General features: G+C 37.2%; 1 protein-coding gene across 6 annotated transcripts in view; it reads right to left on the bottom strand.

The window, feature by feature from the left end:
* Nucleotides 1–17,987, bottom strand: part of FERMT2 (fermitin family member 2) — a 77,329-nt gene that overhangs the window by 22,304 nt on the left and 37,038 nt on the right. For 3 of the 6 annotated variants that reach the window (XM_036281535.1, XM_036281521.1, XM_036281514.1), the window contains exons 3-7: nucleotides 16,505–16,738; nucleotides 10,152–10,286; nucleotides 1,624–1,656; nucleotides 1,121–1,346; nucleotides 911–1,013 (exon numbers count right to left, since the gene is read on the bottom strand). In XM_036281535.1, coding sequence (XP_036137428.1) covers nucleotides 911–1,013; nucleotides 1,121–1,346; nucleotides 1,624–1,656; nucleotides 10,152–10,286; nucleotides 16,505–16,738 — 731 coding nt within the window. The remainder of the gene's footprint in view (nucleotides 1–910; nucleotides 1,014–1,120; nucleotides 1,347–1,623; nucleotides 1,657–10,151; nucleotides 10,287–16,504; nucleotides 16,739–17,987) is intronic. The other 3 variants (XM_036281550.1, XM_036281543.1, XM_036281527.1) reach the window with 1 other exon arrangement.

Raw genomic sequence — 17,987 nt, forward strand, 5'->3', positions numbered from 1 at the left:
CTTATGTTATTGACTTTTATTTAGTTATGTTAATGAAAATCAATAGTAATGTACTAATACAATTTTAGAATTTTAACAAAATACATAAACCCTTTCCTATCCCCAGCAAATGTACTTATGTTCCCAAAACAGTTTTGGTTTTACTAAAATTAGACATGTTATGGCCTGAGGAGCAACTATGATTTTTTTTTATAGTTCTACTATGTTTTTTCTGTTGTATAATGAATTACTTAAGCACTTAATAAAAATGGTAATTATATACAGTAAAATCCAGACTATATTCTAGGCATTAAAAGGATGAGAAAGTAGTCAAGAGAGACACCCCCTGCCCCGTGGCTGATAGGGAAACAAAAGATCCACATCTCAGTGCCCTGTCTTTTCTGGGTAAAATACTCCCCATCTTCATAGTAATCAATCTTATTAGGAAAACAAAGTACTTCAGTAGTAATCATTTGCTAGAAAAGCATATTACAATGTTTGGCTGTAAGACGGAGAGACATGTAGACTTAAAACGTTTTTTTAAGCAACATCTTTTGGTATATAATTACAAATCAAAGTAATTGAAAGATAATCTTTCAGAAACTTTTACCTAAAGTGCACTTGAAGAGAGGTATGAAAAAAAAACCCAAACTAACTTTATCAATTGTTTCTTTTGCCAAATTAGTGCCCTTAAAATACAAATCAACCAAAATATCAATTATCTTTAAAAAAGATTTAGTTATGCTTTCAACCTACTAAAACGATACATTTATTTAAAATACAGATGCCTTTCTCTAATGCTTTGGGGTTTTTATCATTTAAGGCTTGCTATTTACAAACAATTCCTTACTCTACCAACTTCCAAAAACAAACATCCAAATGAACAAAACAAAAAGGAAAAAAAGAAGAAATTCCTCTAAACCCTCGGTACCTTTGGATTCAAATCAAAAAAGCTGTAATACTTGAATCGGAGCAGCAAGGCCTCATTTTCCTTCACATCTTGTTCCATGAGAGATCTCGAGGAATCAAGCCACCTGGACAGGGTAACATGAGCAGTGGAAGGAAGACAGGTTTACTAAACTATTTCTACCTCTAATTGGATAAAGACATTCTCCAATTATAGCTAATTTTTAAAACTTACCCTTGGTTGATTTTTGCTTTGTCAAGAAGAGCTTGAGGCTTGAACATTTTCGCCAAGATTTCTGGTGATGTGATTGGCTGACTGACAGCAAGTATACCAGGGTTGCCTTCTGACAAAGCACTGTCCCCAAACCAAGCCGAAGTCGGTGACAAGGGGCTTCCATCATGAGCATCATAAGTGGGGGTCATTGTTTTACTATAAAGTCCTGGGCTTGAATATATGCTTCCTAATAAATAACATGAAAAATAGGCAGTTAAGTGTGCAGGACAGAATCTTAGTTTTCAATAACACATGCTATAATAATAAGAAAGCTTAGTATATTACTTTACCTGTCTTGAAGACACGTGAAATTAACTTTAACATTCTACTTGTCTAACATTAGCTCACATAATTAAAAGGCCAAATGAATATAATTAAGTTGGTGGAAATTCTGAGGGAAAAATCAGTTCGAGAGAATTAGAGGTAAGTTCAGGATATAGCTAAAGCAGACCAACAAGGCTCACCTTTCAGAGGGCCAATGTAAAGAACATCAGTGCCTACAGGAAAGGAAAGAAAGGAATTCAGAAGGTAAAGGAAAGGCAACATTAGAAGACAGAAACAAAAGGATGAAAATGAAAAGGAAATGGGAAAAAGAAAAAAAACAAATGTTTTCCTAATTGTGAATCGTAAATCGAAGTATATATTTCAAATGGATTTAAGAGTAAAGAACCTTAGAGGCTATACCCTAAGTAAAATTAGTTTTCTGTCCAATTCAAAAGAATGAAGTTGTATTCAAGTGTCTAGTAATAGACATGTCCACATCTATCACCCTTTGAAATCCACACCGTTTTAAGACAGCTCAATGTAAGTGATTAAATTCACATAAATGAAGAAAACAGTTTTCTGTTAATGTTTTCTCAGTGAATAGCAGAAGTGGTTCCAACAGATTTACAAAAAAAATATTAAAAGTAAAGGGGATAGATAAAATTTTGCCCTGGAAAGAGGCTAACAAAAAGTTCAAAATGACAGTAAGTGAAAGCTCCTGTCCTCCCAAGTCCCAATTCTGTTAATTATATTTTGACTGCAGTTGTACTTTCTAAAAAGAAAATGGGTATCACACTGTTAATAGATGATGGAAAGACAATGGTGGATGTTTCCCTTACCTGATTTAGGAATATGCTTAGGAATCCCTCTCCTTTCTTCTCTAACTCCCGCCCCACACAATGACAGAAACAATTACCTATGAAAAAGTGGTGGCAATACTAAAGATTTGTCTAGTTGTCATAACCTAGTCTAGGAAGAATACAATTAAAAAATTTTACATCTTGCGCCCTGGCCAGTTTAGCTCAGTGGTTAGAGCATCGGCCTGCGGTCTGGAGAGACCCGGGTTCGGTTCCCGCTAAGGGCACGTACCTCGGTTGCAGTTCGTCCCTGGCCCTGGTTGGTCGTGTGGGTGGCGACCACTTGATGTGTCCCTTTCACGTCGATGTTTCTCTCTCTTCCTCTCTCTCCCTCCTACTCTATCTGAACAAAAAATGGAAAAATGTCCTCGGGTGAGGATAAAAAATAAACCAAAAACCAAAAAAAACCTCTTGATAGCTACAGGGTATCTGATTTGATGTCCCTAATATGTGGTTTTCCAATGTTAGTACTAAAGCTACTTGTAGAATCTGAACATTGTTAAACTTAAATAAGCATCAAAGTAAGCTGAGAATCCTCTTTTTTTAGGCCTTTAAAGAACATTGGAATATTATTTGTAGATTTAAAAGCTAGAACCTTAAACTGCAAGGGCACTTGAGTAAAGTTAGAATTGACAATTTTCTTTATGAAATTTCTAAAACAATATAGAGTCCCGGCCAGTTTGGCTCAGTGGTTAGACTGCAGCGGTTCTCAACTGATGGGTCGCGATCCCTTTGGGAGTCGAAAACCATTTCACAGGGGTCGCCTACACATATTTCTGATGGCGATTCATAACAGTAGCAAAATTACAGTTATGAAGTAGCAACGAAAATAATTTTATGGTTAGGGGTCACCACAACATGAGACACTGTATTAAAGGGTCGCGGCATTAGGAAGGTTGAGAATACTGGGTTAGAGCATTGGCCCGCGGACCAGAGAGTCCCAGGTTTGGTCCCAGCTAGGGGCACGTACCTTGGTTGCAGTTTGTCCCCGGCCCCAGTTGGGGTTGTGTTGGGTGGCAACCACTCGACGTGTCTCTCTCACATCAATGTTTTTCTCTCTCTCTCTTCCTTCCTCTCTCCCTCCCACTCTATCTGAATATAAATGTAAACATATCCTCGGGTGAGGATTTAAAAAAAAATGCACCCCCCCCCCCAAAAAAATACATATATACATATATATACATATATATATATAGATTCTCCTGAATTGCACATTTAATAGAATCAGCCTCCCACTCAAATCTCATTCATCTGAATTTCATATATTTTGTACACTGCACATTTGATCACTTCATTGTTCCTATTTATTCTTATTTTGTTAGGCACTCTATGGTAATTACTCATTTGTTGTTCCCAACAACCTTATTATTCTCATTTTAGAGGAACAAACAGAGGCACAAAGAGGTTAAACAACTTGTCCAATGTCAAGAACTACTGAGTCGTGGAGCCAGGCTATAAAGCAGCCAGCCTGGCTGCAGCTATAAACATTGCCTCCTGTGAACTGTAACTTATTAAAACCATTCCCAATGGTGTGCATTTATTTGTTTAGTGTTTTGTTACTGATGTCACCACTGCTGTTGCAAAAAAGGTTTCTAATAAACATTTTTGTGCTTATTTCCCAATTCTAGCAGCATTGCTAGGCCAGAGGGTATGTGCATTTTAAACTCCTTTTAGGTCTCAGTTCAGTGACAATCCCTACTAGCATGTACTCCTGCTTGCTCCATTTAAAACATATTTGAAGCAGAAAACTAATACAAGGATAGATGATGAAATATACTTAGCAACAAAATGAGTTTGCTGAACTGCAAAGAAAGACAACTTAAACTATGAGAAGAAATAGAGTTCAATGAGCACTACAGCCTCAGGCCACCTGCTCTAGATACTTTAAAAATCAGTTAACCTATTAGAACTCCTGAGAGTATTGCTATGTTAATATAGGAGAATCAGACTCTTAACTTGTTATTATAGATTATATTCTTACATATATTTTTAATGAAAGTACTAAAGTATTTTAATACATTTTAGAAATTTTTCCATCCAAATATCTACCTCATACCAAATTACAGGTGAATTAAAAAATATGTTGACATACAAATTAGAAATTTGAAGTATTAAAAGGAAATACAGAATTTTTATATTTGTAAAGATTTTTCTTTTTGATATTTAAATCATTTTGTTATTTTTCAATTACAGTTGACATACATTATATTAGTTCCAGTGATTAGACATTGCACAACTTACTAAGTGATCATCCCAATAAATATCGCACTCATCTGACACCATACCTAGTTGTTAGAATATTACTGACTATATTCCCTATGCTGGACTTTACATCCCCATGACTATTCTGTAACAACCAAACTGTACTTCTTAATCCCTTCACCTTTTTCATCACTCCCATCTGTCAAATGTTCTCTATGAGTCTGTATCTGTTAAGCAAGAGTGAAAACATAGATCACAGATGACTACATAAATGTACACATTTAGTGTAGTAAAAAAGACCACAAACAAAATGCCAGTATAGAGAAAATATCTAACATATCAAATGATTAATACCACTCAAAAATGAACATGTAAAAAAATGAACAAAGTCTGTGATTTGAGAATTAATAGAACAGAAATGGCAAATAAATATATGACATACTATTCATACTAGTGTCTATCAAGGAAATAGAAAATAAAGTAATTCTGAAATACTACTTATTGGCATATCAGCAAAAATTTGTGAAGATTTATAACATTTACTATCGGCAGAATGTAGGAAAAGGGGCATTTTCAGAAACTGTTCATGAGAATGTAAAGCATCACTTTTACACTATTTTGGAGTACATTTTAACTTTTGGGAAACTTTTTGGGAGTATATTTGATAGAAAAACTAGGTACCACCTAGAAAGAGAAACAGTGAAAGCCATTTATAATAAAACTTAGGGAGACCTCTCTACTCTGACACAGAAAGATCACTAAAACATATTGTTCAATTAAAAAACTCAAATTGCATAATATACACTATATGTTAGGCACTCATTCATGTTGCAAAAAAAACAAAACTAGACATTCAAGTATACATACACATATAGAAAAGGTACTGGAAAGTTGCACTCCAAGTGTTTATCACATAGTTATATACACAGCAATGAAGAAATGGCTACTTCTAGAAAGGGTGTAGCAAAGGAATAAGTTGAAGTGTAATTTTCATCTTCAGTTTAGTGATTTTCTGTACTGTTTAAATTTCTCAGAATGAGTGTATTCAAGTATGACTTGAAATAAAAAAGATACGAGGTCTGCCCTGGCCGGTGTGGCTCAGCAGTTAGAGTGTCAGCCTGCGGTCCAGAGAGACTCAGGTTTGGTTCCCGCTAAGGGCGCATACCTCGGTTTGTCCCCGGCCCTGGTTGGGTCGTGCGGGAGGCAGTCACTTGATGTGTCCTTTTCACATTGATGTTTCTCTTTCTCTCCCTCTCTCTCTCCCTCCCACTCTATCTGAACAAAAAATGGAAAGATGTCCTCGGGAGAGGATAAAAAAAAAAAGATACGAGGCCCATTAGTATGTATCACTGAGTGAAAAATGCAAATTACAAATCTGTGTATAATACAGTCTCACTTTCATTAAGAACAAATATGAATACATAATTCTATAATGTTTGAATTTTTACTATGTGCATGTATTACTTTTATAATAAAGGAATAGTTTTCAAAATATGTTCTGATGCCTAAAATGGCAAGTTCCAGTTTTAAAATGGCATCCTACAGGAGTGACTTTCCTGACAGTGCCAAGCAAGTGAGTACTGATTACTTCCTGTATGTATTATTTTAGGACCTAGAGTTTTCCTGCTCTTAAGACCTTTTAGAAAAGTTTCTGATGGGGTAATTTTGTATTTCTATTTACATAAAACATCCTGAAATTAGTAATTTGTGCATTAGTACTATACTGTAAAATTAAGTTATTTTTAGAGAAATAGTTTTCCCCAGATCTGGGATCAGGCTGGTGTAATAGGTTCCTCCAATAGGTGGCTGGAAATTAGACATTTACTTAGTTACAGCTAGGAAGTGGCAAAGCACTCAAGAATGTGTCTTCTGACCACAACCATGTAAGCAAGGTATGTAAGAACTCATAGAATTTTATCATAATTCTATGTAAGAATTTGACTGTAGTCTGAGAGCCATTAATTCACTCATGATCCTTTTCCTTATAAAACATTACTTTTTAAAAAATTACTAGTTCTGTTGAGTTATAATTTACATATTAATATTTTACCAAATGTTCCTATTAAAATTCACAAAATATTTACTTTAACCATTGTAGGGTATTCTTTCCTTATAAGTAAAACAGGTATAACACCACCAAAATTGCAGGGGCTTTGTGAGGCTTAAATGAAAACTAACATATGTATTAAATAATGGTTATCATTGTTGAATACATATTTTTGTTGGCCATGTGCACAATGAAATGCTCACAATTCAAGAAGCATGTGGAAACTGAGAGGAACTCCTTCTCCTCAGTAAAATGAGTATATCCAACCCTCACCACACCTGCAGTGGGGAGCATGTGTGAAGCACCCAGCAGCGTCTCGTGTCCTGAGGTACATGGCCCTGCTGCTACTTACTACTGATACAACATGCACCTGATCACATTTTTCAGTATTTGGTCAAATAATTGATTCAAATCCTAACAAATCATAAAAGCAGGCAAACTAGATAGTTAATATTTTTTTAAAAAATTAATTGCACATTACTTTTTACAAGTCTGTGGCACTCAGCAGACTTTTTCTTTACAGATTGTCAATCCTCTACATATCACTATCTTTGCGTACTTTTTTTTTTTTTTAAATCCTCACCTGAGGATATTTTTCTCTTTATCTTCAGACAGAGTGGGAGGGAGAGAAAGGGGGAGAGAGAGAAACATCAATGTGAGAGAGACACATTGACTGGCTGCCTCCCACACAACCCCAACCAGGGCCGTGGACAACCACAACTGAGGTAAGTGCCCTTGGCCGGAACCGAACCCGTGACTCACTGGTCCATGGGCCCGACACTCTACCACTGAGCCAAACTGGCCAGGGCTCTTTGTGTACTTTTTAATACGTTTGTATTGATTTTGGTGAGAGGAAGGGAGAGGGAGAGAGAGAGAGAAACATCAATGAAAGAAAAGCACTGATTGGCTACCTCCTGCATGCCCCCTACTGAGGACTGAACCTGAAACCCAGGCAGGTGCCCAGACCTGGAATCGAACCAAGAACTTCCTGGTGCACTCAACCACACAGGCCAGGCTGTGTACTTTCTTAATATTTCATATCAACTTGTTGAACTCCTCAAATGTTTTTAATTAAACTTGAGTGTAGACAACTAAAACCTATTTTTTAAATTTCTTCACTCAAAACACAGTCACGTCACAGATATAAGACAGCTCATAGCCCTGGCTGGTTTGGCTCAGCAGTTAGAACGTTTGCCTGCGGACCAAAGAGTGGCAGGTTCAATTCTGGTCAAGGGCATGTACCTGGGTTGCAGTTTGGTCCCCAACCCTGGTCTGGTTGTGCAGGAGGCAACCAGCTGATGTGTCTTTCTCACATTGATGTTTCTCTCTCTCTCTCTCCCCCTCCCTCCCACTCTATCTGAAAATAAATGGAAAAATATCCTCAGTGAGGATTTCAGAAAAAGACAGCACGTAGTCTATGATTCATTCATGAGATTCAACAGGAAATGCTAATCTGTGGTCACAAAGGCAAAAAGTGGTTATTTTGTGGGATAATGACTGGGAAAAGGGATGAGGGAGGCCTAGGTTGCTGGTATGATGCTATATGCTATATCATCTCCGGGGTGATTACAAGGTATATACATCTGCAAATATTCATCTGTAATTTAAAATTTATTCATTTTACTGTATTTAAAAAACCTCAATGAAAAAAAGAAACTAAAATTACTCAGTCTAAATATTTATGGTTTTCCCTCATCTAAATTCATCATCCTTCATTTTCAAACTGTTTTTCCTTAAAGCACTGGATAAAATCTCGTTTGCAATTCTAAGAACAATCTGGCCTGATTTCAACCACCCCAAAATTACCCCATAAATACAAGATGGGGAAAAAGTAGGTTTATAGTTGTGAGTACAGGAAACAGAGTTTATTTTTGTTATTACTTATTAATTATTGTATTATTTGCCATATGAACTACAAACCTATTTTTGCCCACCCTGTATATTTTTTTATGTTGTAAGAATTCAATGAGAATCCATTTAAACTATAAAATAACTGAAAGCAGGAATTGTGTTTACTGTCAGGTGCCTCCATCAATATAAATCATGTCTAAAGCAAAATTTTAAATTAACCTTATTCTAATGATGAACAATCTTTCAGACTCTTTTACCCTCTCAATCTGTAGGCTTCTACCACTACCTGAAACCCTTTTTCCCCTCATTGCCTTCCACACATTTAGTGACTGAAGTAAATTTGGTATTCTTTGTAAAATAATGATGTGTTCATTTTGTAACATATCGGAAACCAGTGACTCTACAATGCACTACTCCAAATTCCTCAGCCTGACATTAATTACCTGCCAGTGTGATCCTGAAGTTCCTTGGAGGTCTCTGCCCCAAGAACTGGCTCAACTGGTTTGTTCATGTTTTGTACTTTTCTTCAGCCAGCATGTTCTTTGTCAATGTCATTCTTTTTGTTTGGACTACCTTTCCTTCCCATCAAAGCCTGGCCATTGGAACTTAACAGCTCAATGCACACTTACTTTCCCATCCCACAAACTGAATACAATATACCCTATTTAGAATCGTCGTCTTCTGAACCCCTACCTCCTTAAATACAGTAACTGTGTTTTACAACTGGCCTAGAAACTACTGAAGAGTAAGGATTATCATACTTCTTGGTATCTCCCAAATGCAATCACTACACAAGTAGTGACATTCAATAAGGTATGTGACCTTAGATAGTCCTAAACTTACTGTGCCATAATTTCTTCATCCTTTAAATGTGTGTAATAATATAATCCACGTCAAAGGACTGTACTTAGAATTAAGTGAATTTCCATGGGCAAGTGCGTGAAATAGTTCTGGGCATACAGTAAGCATTATATGAAGTATTTGCTTTTGCTATCATTACCATCATCATTGTTGTCCTTGTCATTCCAAAATTTTAAAAACCAGGAATGAACTAAATTAGAAGACCTAATTCAGGTTGGGAGGTAATGGAAAGAAATTGAAAAAGCTTCTTAAAGGAGCAAACCATTAGGGGAAAAAGGAACGGAAGCAAAGGGACCAGAACAGGCAAAGCACAGAGGCGGCTTTAAGTCACCTGACAAAAGTAAAATGAAATAGTGGTGTTTTACTAAAAAACTATCCAATATCTGGCCTGACCAGTGTGGCTCGGTGGCTGAGCATTGACCCATGCACCAAGAGGTCACCAGTTCGATTCCCAGTCAGGGCACATGCCCAGGTTGTGGGCCTGATTCCCAGAGGGGGGGTATGCAAGAGGCGGCCAATCGATGTTCTCTCTCATCGATGTTTCTGTCTCTCACACTCTCACTTCTCTCTCTCTAAAATCAATAAAGAAAAAACAAACAAAAAAACTATCCAGTATCTGAAAAGCAAAGAACTGAATCAGTTACTATCGCTTTTTTACTCTTCCTGAGCAGAGAACCAGTCTCTCTTTATTGATGCAACTATTAATACATGACATGATGATCTGTACATGACACACTACGGAGGTAATTTCATGCTTGAGGGAAAAGTTGCTGAAGGTGAGTTGTTTTTTGTTGTTTTTTTTAACTTGACCCCTCTCCTAACCTATGTAATCTATTTATTCACTATAAAAAAGACACAGGCACACAGTCCATGGCTCTCACATTGAAGCCTGGCTTAGTCAGAGACTCACCTGATCCAGGAGTGATAAGAGGTCCCTCTAATTCAAGTGCCTCATCTTCAGACTGGTCATCTAGTTTTTTCTTTTTTTTCTTTGTTGGATCTCTGGGCTTTTTCAAGAGAGAAAGTTCTTCAGGGTGTCTGATATCTGTTAAAATAGGAGAAGATTATTTTACTAGAATAACAAAATTTAAACACTTTACGCTTGGTATTGATCCATTTCAAAATAAGAATTTGTAATTTATTTCTGTTTTGCCACATATAAATGCCATGCAAAAGACTGAATTATGAAATTTTATTATTATTATTGTTATTATTTTATTGATGTTAGAGAGAAAGGAGAGGGAGGGAGAGAGAAACATCACTTTGTGGTTCCATCCATCCATGCACTCACTGATTGATTCCTGCATGTGCCCTGACCAGGGATTAAACCCGCAACCCTGGGGTATCGGGATGATGCTCCAACCAACGGAGCCATGTGGCTAGGACTAAAATACAACATTTAAAAACTAATCTACTAGCCCTGGCCAGTTTTGCTCAGTGGTTAGAACCCAAGGAATAATGAGTCACAGGTTCAATTCCAGTCAAGGGCACATACTTCAGTTGTGATTCATCCCTGGTGCTGGTGGGGTCATGCAGGAGGCAACCAGTCGATGTGGCTCTATCACACTGATGTTTCTCTCTGTCTTTCTCTCTCTTCCTCCCTCCCACTCTATCTAGTGATAAATGAAAAAATATCCTCAGGTGAGGAATAAAAAATTAAATAAATAAAAATAAAAATAATCTACTAAAGCATTCCTGATTCACATCTATCTAATAAATGTAGTGACCTAAAAGTGTAAAGATAATAATCTATGGCACAAAAAGAAAATATAAGAATTTTTAAACTTTATGTTAGGCTTTATATTATATGGCAGCCCTCATTCATTCTACATGTAAAGTAAATGTAATGAAAATACTTTCAGCCCTGGCTGGTTTGGCTCAGCGGTTAGGGCGTCAGCTTGAGGACCAGAGAGGCCTGGGTTCGGTTCCAGCTAAGGGCACATACTTTGGTTGCAGTTTGTCCCCGGCCCCAATTACTCAATGTGTCTCTCTCACGTCAATGTTTCTCTCCCTCCCTCCATTCTCTCTCTTCCACTCTATCTAAAAAAATCAATGTAAAAATATCCTTGCCCTGGCTGGTTTGGCTCAGCGGTTAGAGTGTCAGCCTACAGTCCAGAGAGACTGGATTCAGTTCCCACTAAGGGCACGTACCTCGGTTGCAGTTTGTCCCCAGCCCTAGTGGGGTCATGCAGGAGGCAACCAATGTATCCTTTTCATGTCGATGTTTCTCTCTCTCTCTCCCTCCCACTCTATCTGAACAAAAAAATGAAAAAATGTCCTTGGGTGAGGATAAAAAAGAAAAAGAAAAATATCCTCGGGTGAGGATTAATAACAACAAATCAAGGATTTTCTTTTTTTTATCTTCACCCAAGGACTTTTTTTTTGCATTTATCCTCAGATAGAGTGGGAGGGAGAGAGGGAGGATGAGAAAGAGAGAAACATCGATGTGAGAGAGACACATCGAATGTTTGCCACCCACACGACCCCAACCAGGGTCGAGGACAAACTGCCCCCAAGGTATGTACCCTTAGCGGGAACTGAACCTAGGACTCTTGGTCCACGGACCGACGCTCTATCTGCTGAGCAAACCAGCCAGGGCAAGGATTTTCTTTATTCTTATATATTCAACGTATAAAGAAGTTAATTCATTTATCCTCAAGTGTAATTTTTGGAGTTTGATGCATTAGCACTAATTGCTATGATTATGTAGATTCAGAAACTCAAAAACATTTCAGGTATATCTTTTGAGCCATATCATCTAATTAATAAAATCCAATCAATTCCTGGACTACTTCAAAAAGAAATAAGATTTAACATTCTAAGAGACCTAATGATTTATGAGTTGGACTTTAGTGTACCCACATTTTTAAATGTCACCACTGCCCATGTGGGAAGAGTCCCCTACAAAGGAGTGACAACCTGAACCCCACTTAACACAAAACTTCCTATTCCTATGGGGCATTACAGTACCTCATCATTAAATAGGTGGTTGACAGACATCTGAGAAAGGCCTGTGGTAAGAATTCTAAGATATCCCCTTAAAATTCCTGTCCCTGGGTATACAATTATATACTAATCAAGAACTGCTAGGAAGAGACTTTGCAAATGGAATTAAAGTTATTAATCAACTGATTTTAGGGAGAACATCCTGGAGAACATTACATAGGTCTAATGAAATCACATGAGGCCTTCCAAACAGAAAAGGAAAAAGAGAGAAGCAGAGGAGAGATAGGACAGAAAGAAAGGTCAGATAGATTCAAAGAGTAAGAACTGGATTTGCTATCACTGGAGATGGAGGAAGGGGACCACAAGTCAAGGAATTCGGGAGGCCTCTGGGAGCTGAGGATGACCCCTGACAGGCAAACCAGGGGGGACTTCAGACCTACAACCACATGGAATCAAATTTCACCACAGAACTCTTTCTCAGAACCTTCAGGAAGGAACAAAGTCCCACAGAAACCTTATCAAACTACACACAGAACTCAGCTGTAAGTGAGATCTTACAGTATTTGTCTTTTTCTGTCTGACTTATTTCACTCAGCACAATGTCCTCAAGGTCCATCCATGTTGTCACAGATGACAGGATTTCCATCATTCTACCATTTTTTATGGATGAATAATATTCGTGTGTGTGTGTGTGTGTGTGTGTGTGTGTTTTCGCATCTTTATCCATTCATCTGTTGATGAACACTGAGTGGTCTCCAATATTGGCTATTGTAAATAATACTGATGAATATGGGGGTACAGGTATCTATTTGACATAGTGTTTTCATTTCCTTTGGTGTGTCAGGGGGACTTCAGATATAGACCTATATAAATATAGTCAACTGATCTTTGCCAAAGGAGCAAAGGCAATATCATAGAGAAAAGATAATATTTTTTAAAAGTTTTTAAAATTTAATATATTGGGGTAATCTTGTTAATAACAGTATCGAAGTTTCAGGTGCACAACTTTATAATACATATCTGTATACTCCATTGTGTGTTTACCACCCAAAGTCCAGTCTCCTTCCATCACCATATATTTGATCACCTTGACCCTCTTCATGCTCCCCCAAACCCCTTCCCCTCTGGGTAACCACCATTCTGTCATACGTTTCTCTCTCTCTCTCCCACTCTATCTGAGGATAAATGGAAAAATATCTTTGGGTGAGGATTTAAAAAAAAAAAAGTATCACAGGCTTAAATGTAAAATGCAAAACTATAAAACCCCTGGAAAATAACAAAGGAAAATATCTAGATGACCTTGGGGTTGGTGATGATTTTTTGGATGCAATAAAAGCATAATCCAAAAAAGAAATAAATGATAAGTTGAAGTTCAATAAAATTAATGTCTTATCTGTCAAAGAAACTGTCAAAAGTAATGAAAGGACAAGTCACAGACTGGGAGAAAATATTTGCATAAGACTTATATGATAAAGGACTGTTATCCAAAATATATAAAAAACTTTTAAAACTCAACAATAAGACAACAAACAACTTAATTAAAAAATAAGCCAAAGCCCTTAACAGACACCTCACCAAGAAAGATGTACAGATGGCAAAGGAGCCTATGAAAAGATGCTCCACATTATATGTCATCAGGGAAATGCAAATTTAAACAACAAGATACCATCCCACATCTATCAGAATGGCCGCAATCCAGGTTGCTGACAATACCAAAATACTGGGGACAATTTAGAGCAACAGGAACTCTCGTTCGTTGCCTGTGTAAACGCAGAATGGCACACTACTTTGAAAGACAGTCTGGCAGTTTCTTACAAAACAAAGCACATTCTTACCATCTGTCCCAGCAATCACAATCCTTAGTATAGACCCAAAGAAACTGAAAATATATGTCCACACAAAATCCTGCACATGGATGTTTACAGCAACTGCATTTACAACTGCATAACTTGGAAACAACCAAAATGTCCTTCAATAAGAGAATGCATAAACTTTGGTACATCCAGACAATGGAATATTTTTTAGTGTTAAAAAGAAATGAGCTATCAAGCCATCAAAAGACATGAATAAAACTTAAATGTATATTAATAAGTGAAAGAAACCAATCTGAAAAGGCTACATGCTCTATGATTCCAACTGTAAAACATTTTGGAAAAGGCCAAACTATGAAGACAGTGAAGAAATTAGTGGTTGCCAAGGGTTGGGGAAGGAAAGAAGAATAGAGAGCACAGAAGATTTTTAGAGCAGTGAAACTACTCTGTATGACGATGGATACATGCCCTTCTGCATTTGTCCAAACCCACAGGTTATATACAACACCAAGAGGAAATCTAATGTAAGCCATTGACTCTGGATAATAATGATGTGTCAATGTAGGCTTACTATTGCAACAAATGTACCACTCTGGTGTGGGATGTTGACAGTGGGATAAGGGGTGAATGGAAACTCTATACTTCCTCCTCAATTTTTCTGTGAACCTAAAGCTACTCTAAAAATTAAGTTTATATCATTTGTCTATTTTCTGAAAATTAATAAACATGTGATTCAAAATAGAAGAAACAGATTAGATGGCCAATAAAGATACAAAAACATACTTAGCTTTATAAACTAAAATGAAATAGTGTATTTTTTTCACTCAGAGAGGCAAACACTAAAAACTGACAACACTCAAGTGTTAGTAATGATCTGGAGTAAGGTGTTTTCATATGCTGTGGGTTGGAATGTAACTGGTAGAACCACTTAGCAATTTGACAGTACTCTGAAATGAATTATGGGTACACTTAAAACAAAACAGTTTTACTTTTTACTTGAACACTTAAGAGAAATTCCTGCACACATGTTCAAAACTGTGTAAGAAAATAGCTACACAGCAATAGATTTTGGGGGTATGTATTTACACAAAGATATAAATGTATCTGTGTATGTTTATGTATTTTTAAAAGTACTGAGAGGATACACATCAAATTTATTATAGTAGTTGCTTTCTTAAGGGAGATTAAGAGAATGTAACTCAAAACTTTACCTATATTATTTTGATTTAAGAGTTTAGCAAAATGATATCAACTATTAATTCTAGATAATTAAGTCTAGAAGTAGGTAACTGTTCTATTATTACCTGTAATTTTGTTTTTTCCTTAAAAATGTCATTAAACATAAAAAACATAATTTCAGAGTCATTAGATCAAAATAGTAATGTCATTCTACCTGTATCACCCTCTAATCCAGTGATTTTCAATTTTTTCCATCTCATGGCACACATACACTAGTTGTTAAAATTCTGCAGCACAACAAAAAAAAAGTATAACTTTGATTTTTTTTTTCACACCAGATGGCTCTTATTGTTTTGGCCGCTGTCATTTTTTAATTTGACAGTCTAAGGGAAAAGAGGTGAGTGCCCCTGACTAGTCAGGTAGTGCATGTTTTAAAAATTCTTAGGGCATGCCTGGCCGGTGTGGCTCAGTGGTTGAGCACTGACCCATGCACCAGGAGGTCACCGGTTCGATTCCCAGTCAGGCACATGCCCAGGTTGTGGGCCCGATCCCCAGTGTGGGGCATACAGGAGGCGGCCAATCAATGTTCTCTCTCATCGATGTTTCTCTCTCTCTCTCCCTTTCCTTTCCTCTTTCTCTAAAATCGGTAATAAAGGAAAAAAATTAAATAAATTCTTAGGGTACAATGGTTGAAAATCTCTGTCCTAATCGATAGCACAACAGTTACATACTAGTGCTAAAGACAAGAGTTCACATTTCCTCTGATGGCTGAATACTTCCAGTCACATGACACAACTGGGTCAGCCAAAACTAATCCACATCTCATTTCAAAAAGCATAAATAGAATTACTCTAGAAGTATTTAAATTGTAGACTGGTTAAGGAAGACAACACTAGTAGTCATTTCCTTAGGAGCTGTGTCAGGCCCTTAATGAAGGAAGTGACATAATCTGCCAAATCCCTAAAATCAAATAATGACTTATGTGAAGGAAACACTGCAAAAGCTACATCCTTCTGAAAAGAATACCTGTTTCCTTTCCTCTTCTCCTTCCCATAAAAACAAGTCATCAGAATGAAGTATTACATAACAATAAATACCTGATATACTTCTAGTAAGGAAAGAATCTCTACTAGATTCCTCCTGTTGCTCCTTAACCCAACATTTATCTTAAAGTAATATAAAAACTTTAGAGAATAAAGTAAAAAGTTCATACATACATACAAACATGGCTTCCCAACCCCTACGCCCTGAGACAAGCTAAACGTCAGTCATATCAAACATATGTTGCACAACTCATACTTTCATGAAGAATTTATCTAATACTTACTAAAAGTCTTACAGATGTCAGAAACAGCTTTGAAGACTCTATCAGAAAAATTCACTTTCACTTTCACATACTTCATGTTGGGAAGTTGCAGGCGGAGCAGCTTGTGCTGGGGGGTGAACTGAAGTTTAGCATCTGCCTGAATGCCATACTTATCCAAGGTCCAATGTGTCTTGAGAAGCCAAGTTCTCTTCTTTTCCCACCAGAGAGCATGGTCAGACCAATCTTTTTTTACATCTATTAAAAAAAAAAAAAAGCAAAAAACAATGAACAAACGAAACACTTAAAAATCACCAAGGTTACCTTGAAAGAAATTAAAGGCAGAAAATTAAATAACTGGGTACTTAATACAAACAATTAAATACTACGTGCCTGAAGAGATATATTCAAGGTGATGAAAAGCAATGACCTACAACCAAGATTACTCCATCCTGCAAAGCTGTCATTTAGAATCAATGGCCATATCAAGAGTTTCCCAGACAAGAAAAAGCTAAAGGAGTTCATCACCACCAAACCAGTATTATATGAAATGTTGATGGGTCTTCTTGAAGAAAATGAAGATAAAAAATATGAACAATAAAATGGCAATTAAAATAGATCTATCAACAATTGAATCTACAAACAAAATGAGCAAGCAGAACAGAAACAGACTCATAGATACTGAGAACTTTTTGTTGCTTGCCAGATGGGTGGGGGCTGGGGGAATGGGTGGAAAAGATGAAGGAATTAAGAAGTACAAATTGGTTGTTAGCCTGATGAACCCCAAAGGGAAGGGGGGAGGGAGGGCGGGATGAGATAAACCAAAGAACTTCTGTGCATATATGCATAACCAATAGATACAGATAATAGTGTGGGGAAGGCAGCAGGGGGGCGGGATGGGGGAGGAGGGGGTTAATGGGGGAAAAAAAGGGGGGAACATCTATAATACATTCAACAATAAAGATGAGTTAAAAAATAATAATACATGCATGGCCCTGGCTGGTATGCTCAGCGGTTAGAGGTGGCCCACGGACCAAAGGGTCGTATCGTGGGTCTGATTCCTTGCTTAGGCCATACGGGTGTTGCTCTCACATTAATGTTCCTTCCTCCCTCCCTCCCTCCCTCCCTTCACTCAATCAAAAAAAAAAAAAATCAATGAAAAAATATACTTGGGTGAGGATTAATCAAAAAATAAAATAAATACTAAGTGCCTGTTATGTGATAGGTACAAAAGAAATACTAAACAGCTGGGAAAACATACTCTCTGCTCTGGAAAGCCAGTATATAAGGTAGCTGAGACAAAAGACCCAGAGCCACTAATAATGCCTATGTTAGGTACAGTGTGAAGCCCATGGATGACAGAGTCAACACTCTCTGTGGTCATTCGGAGAACAGAGAGAACCCTGGGAGCAGGACTCTGAAGGATGGATAACATTCTGATGATAAAGTAGGTGAGAAGGCTGAGGTTGGCGAAGCTGCAGAAGTGTGTTGAGGTGGGTAAAGAGTG

The sequence above is a fragment of the Molossus molossus genome, unplaced genomic scaffold (assembly GCF_014108415.1).
Source record: "Molossus molossus isolate mMolMol1 unplaced genomic scaffold, mMolMol1.p scaffold_m16_p_1, whole genome shotgun sequence".
NCBI lineage: Eukaryota > Metazoa > Chordata > Mammalia > Chiroptera > Molossidae > Molossus > Molossus molossus.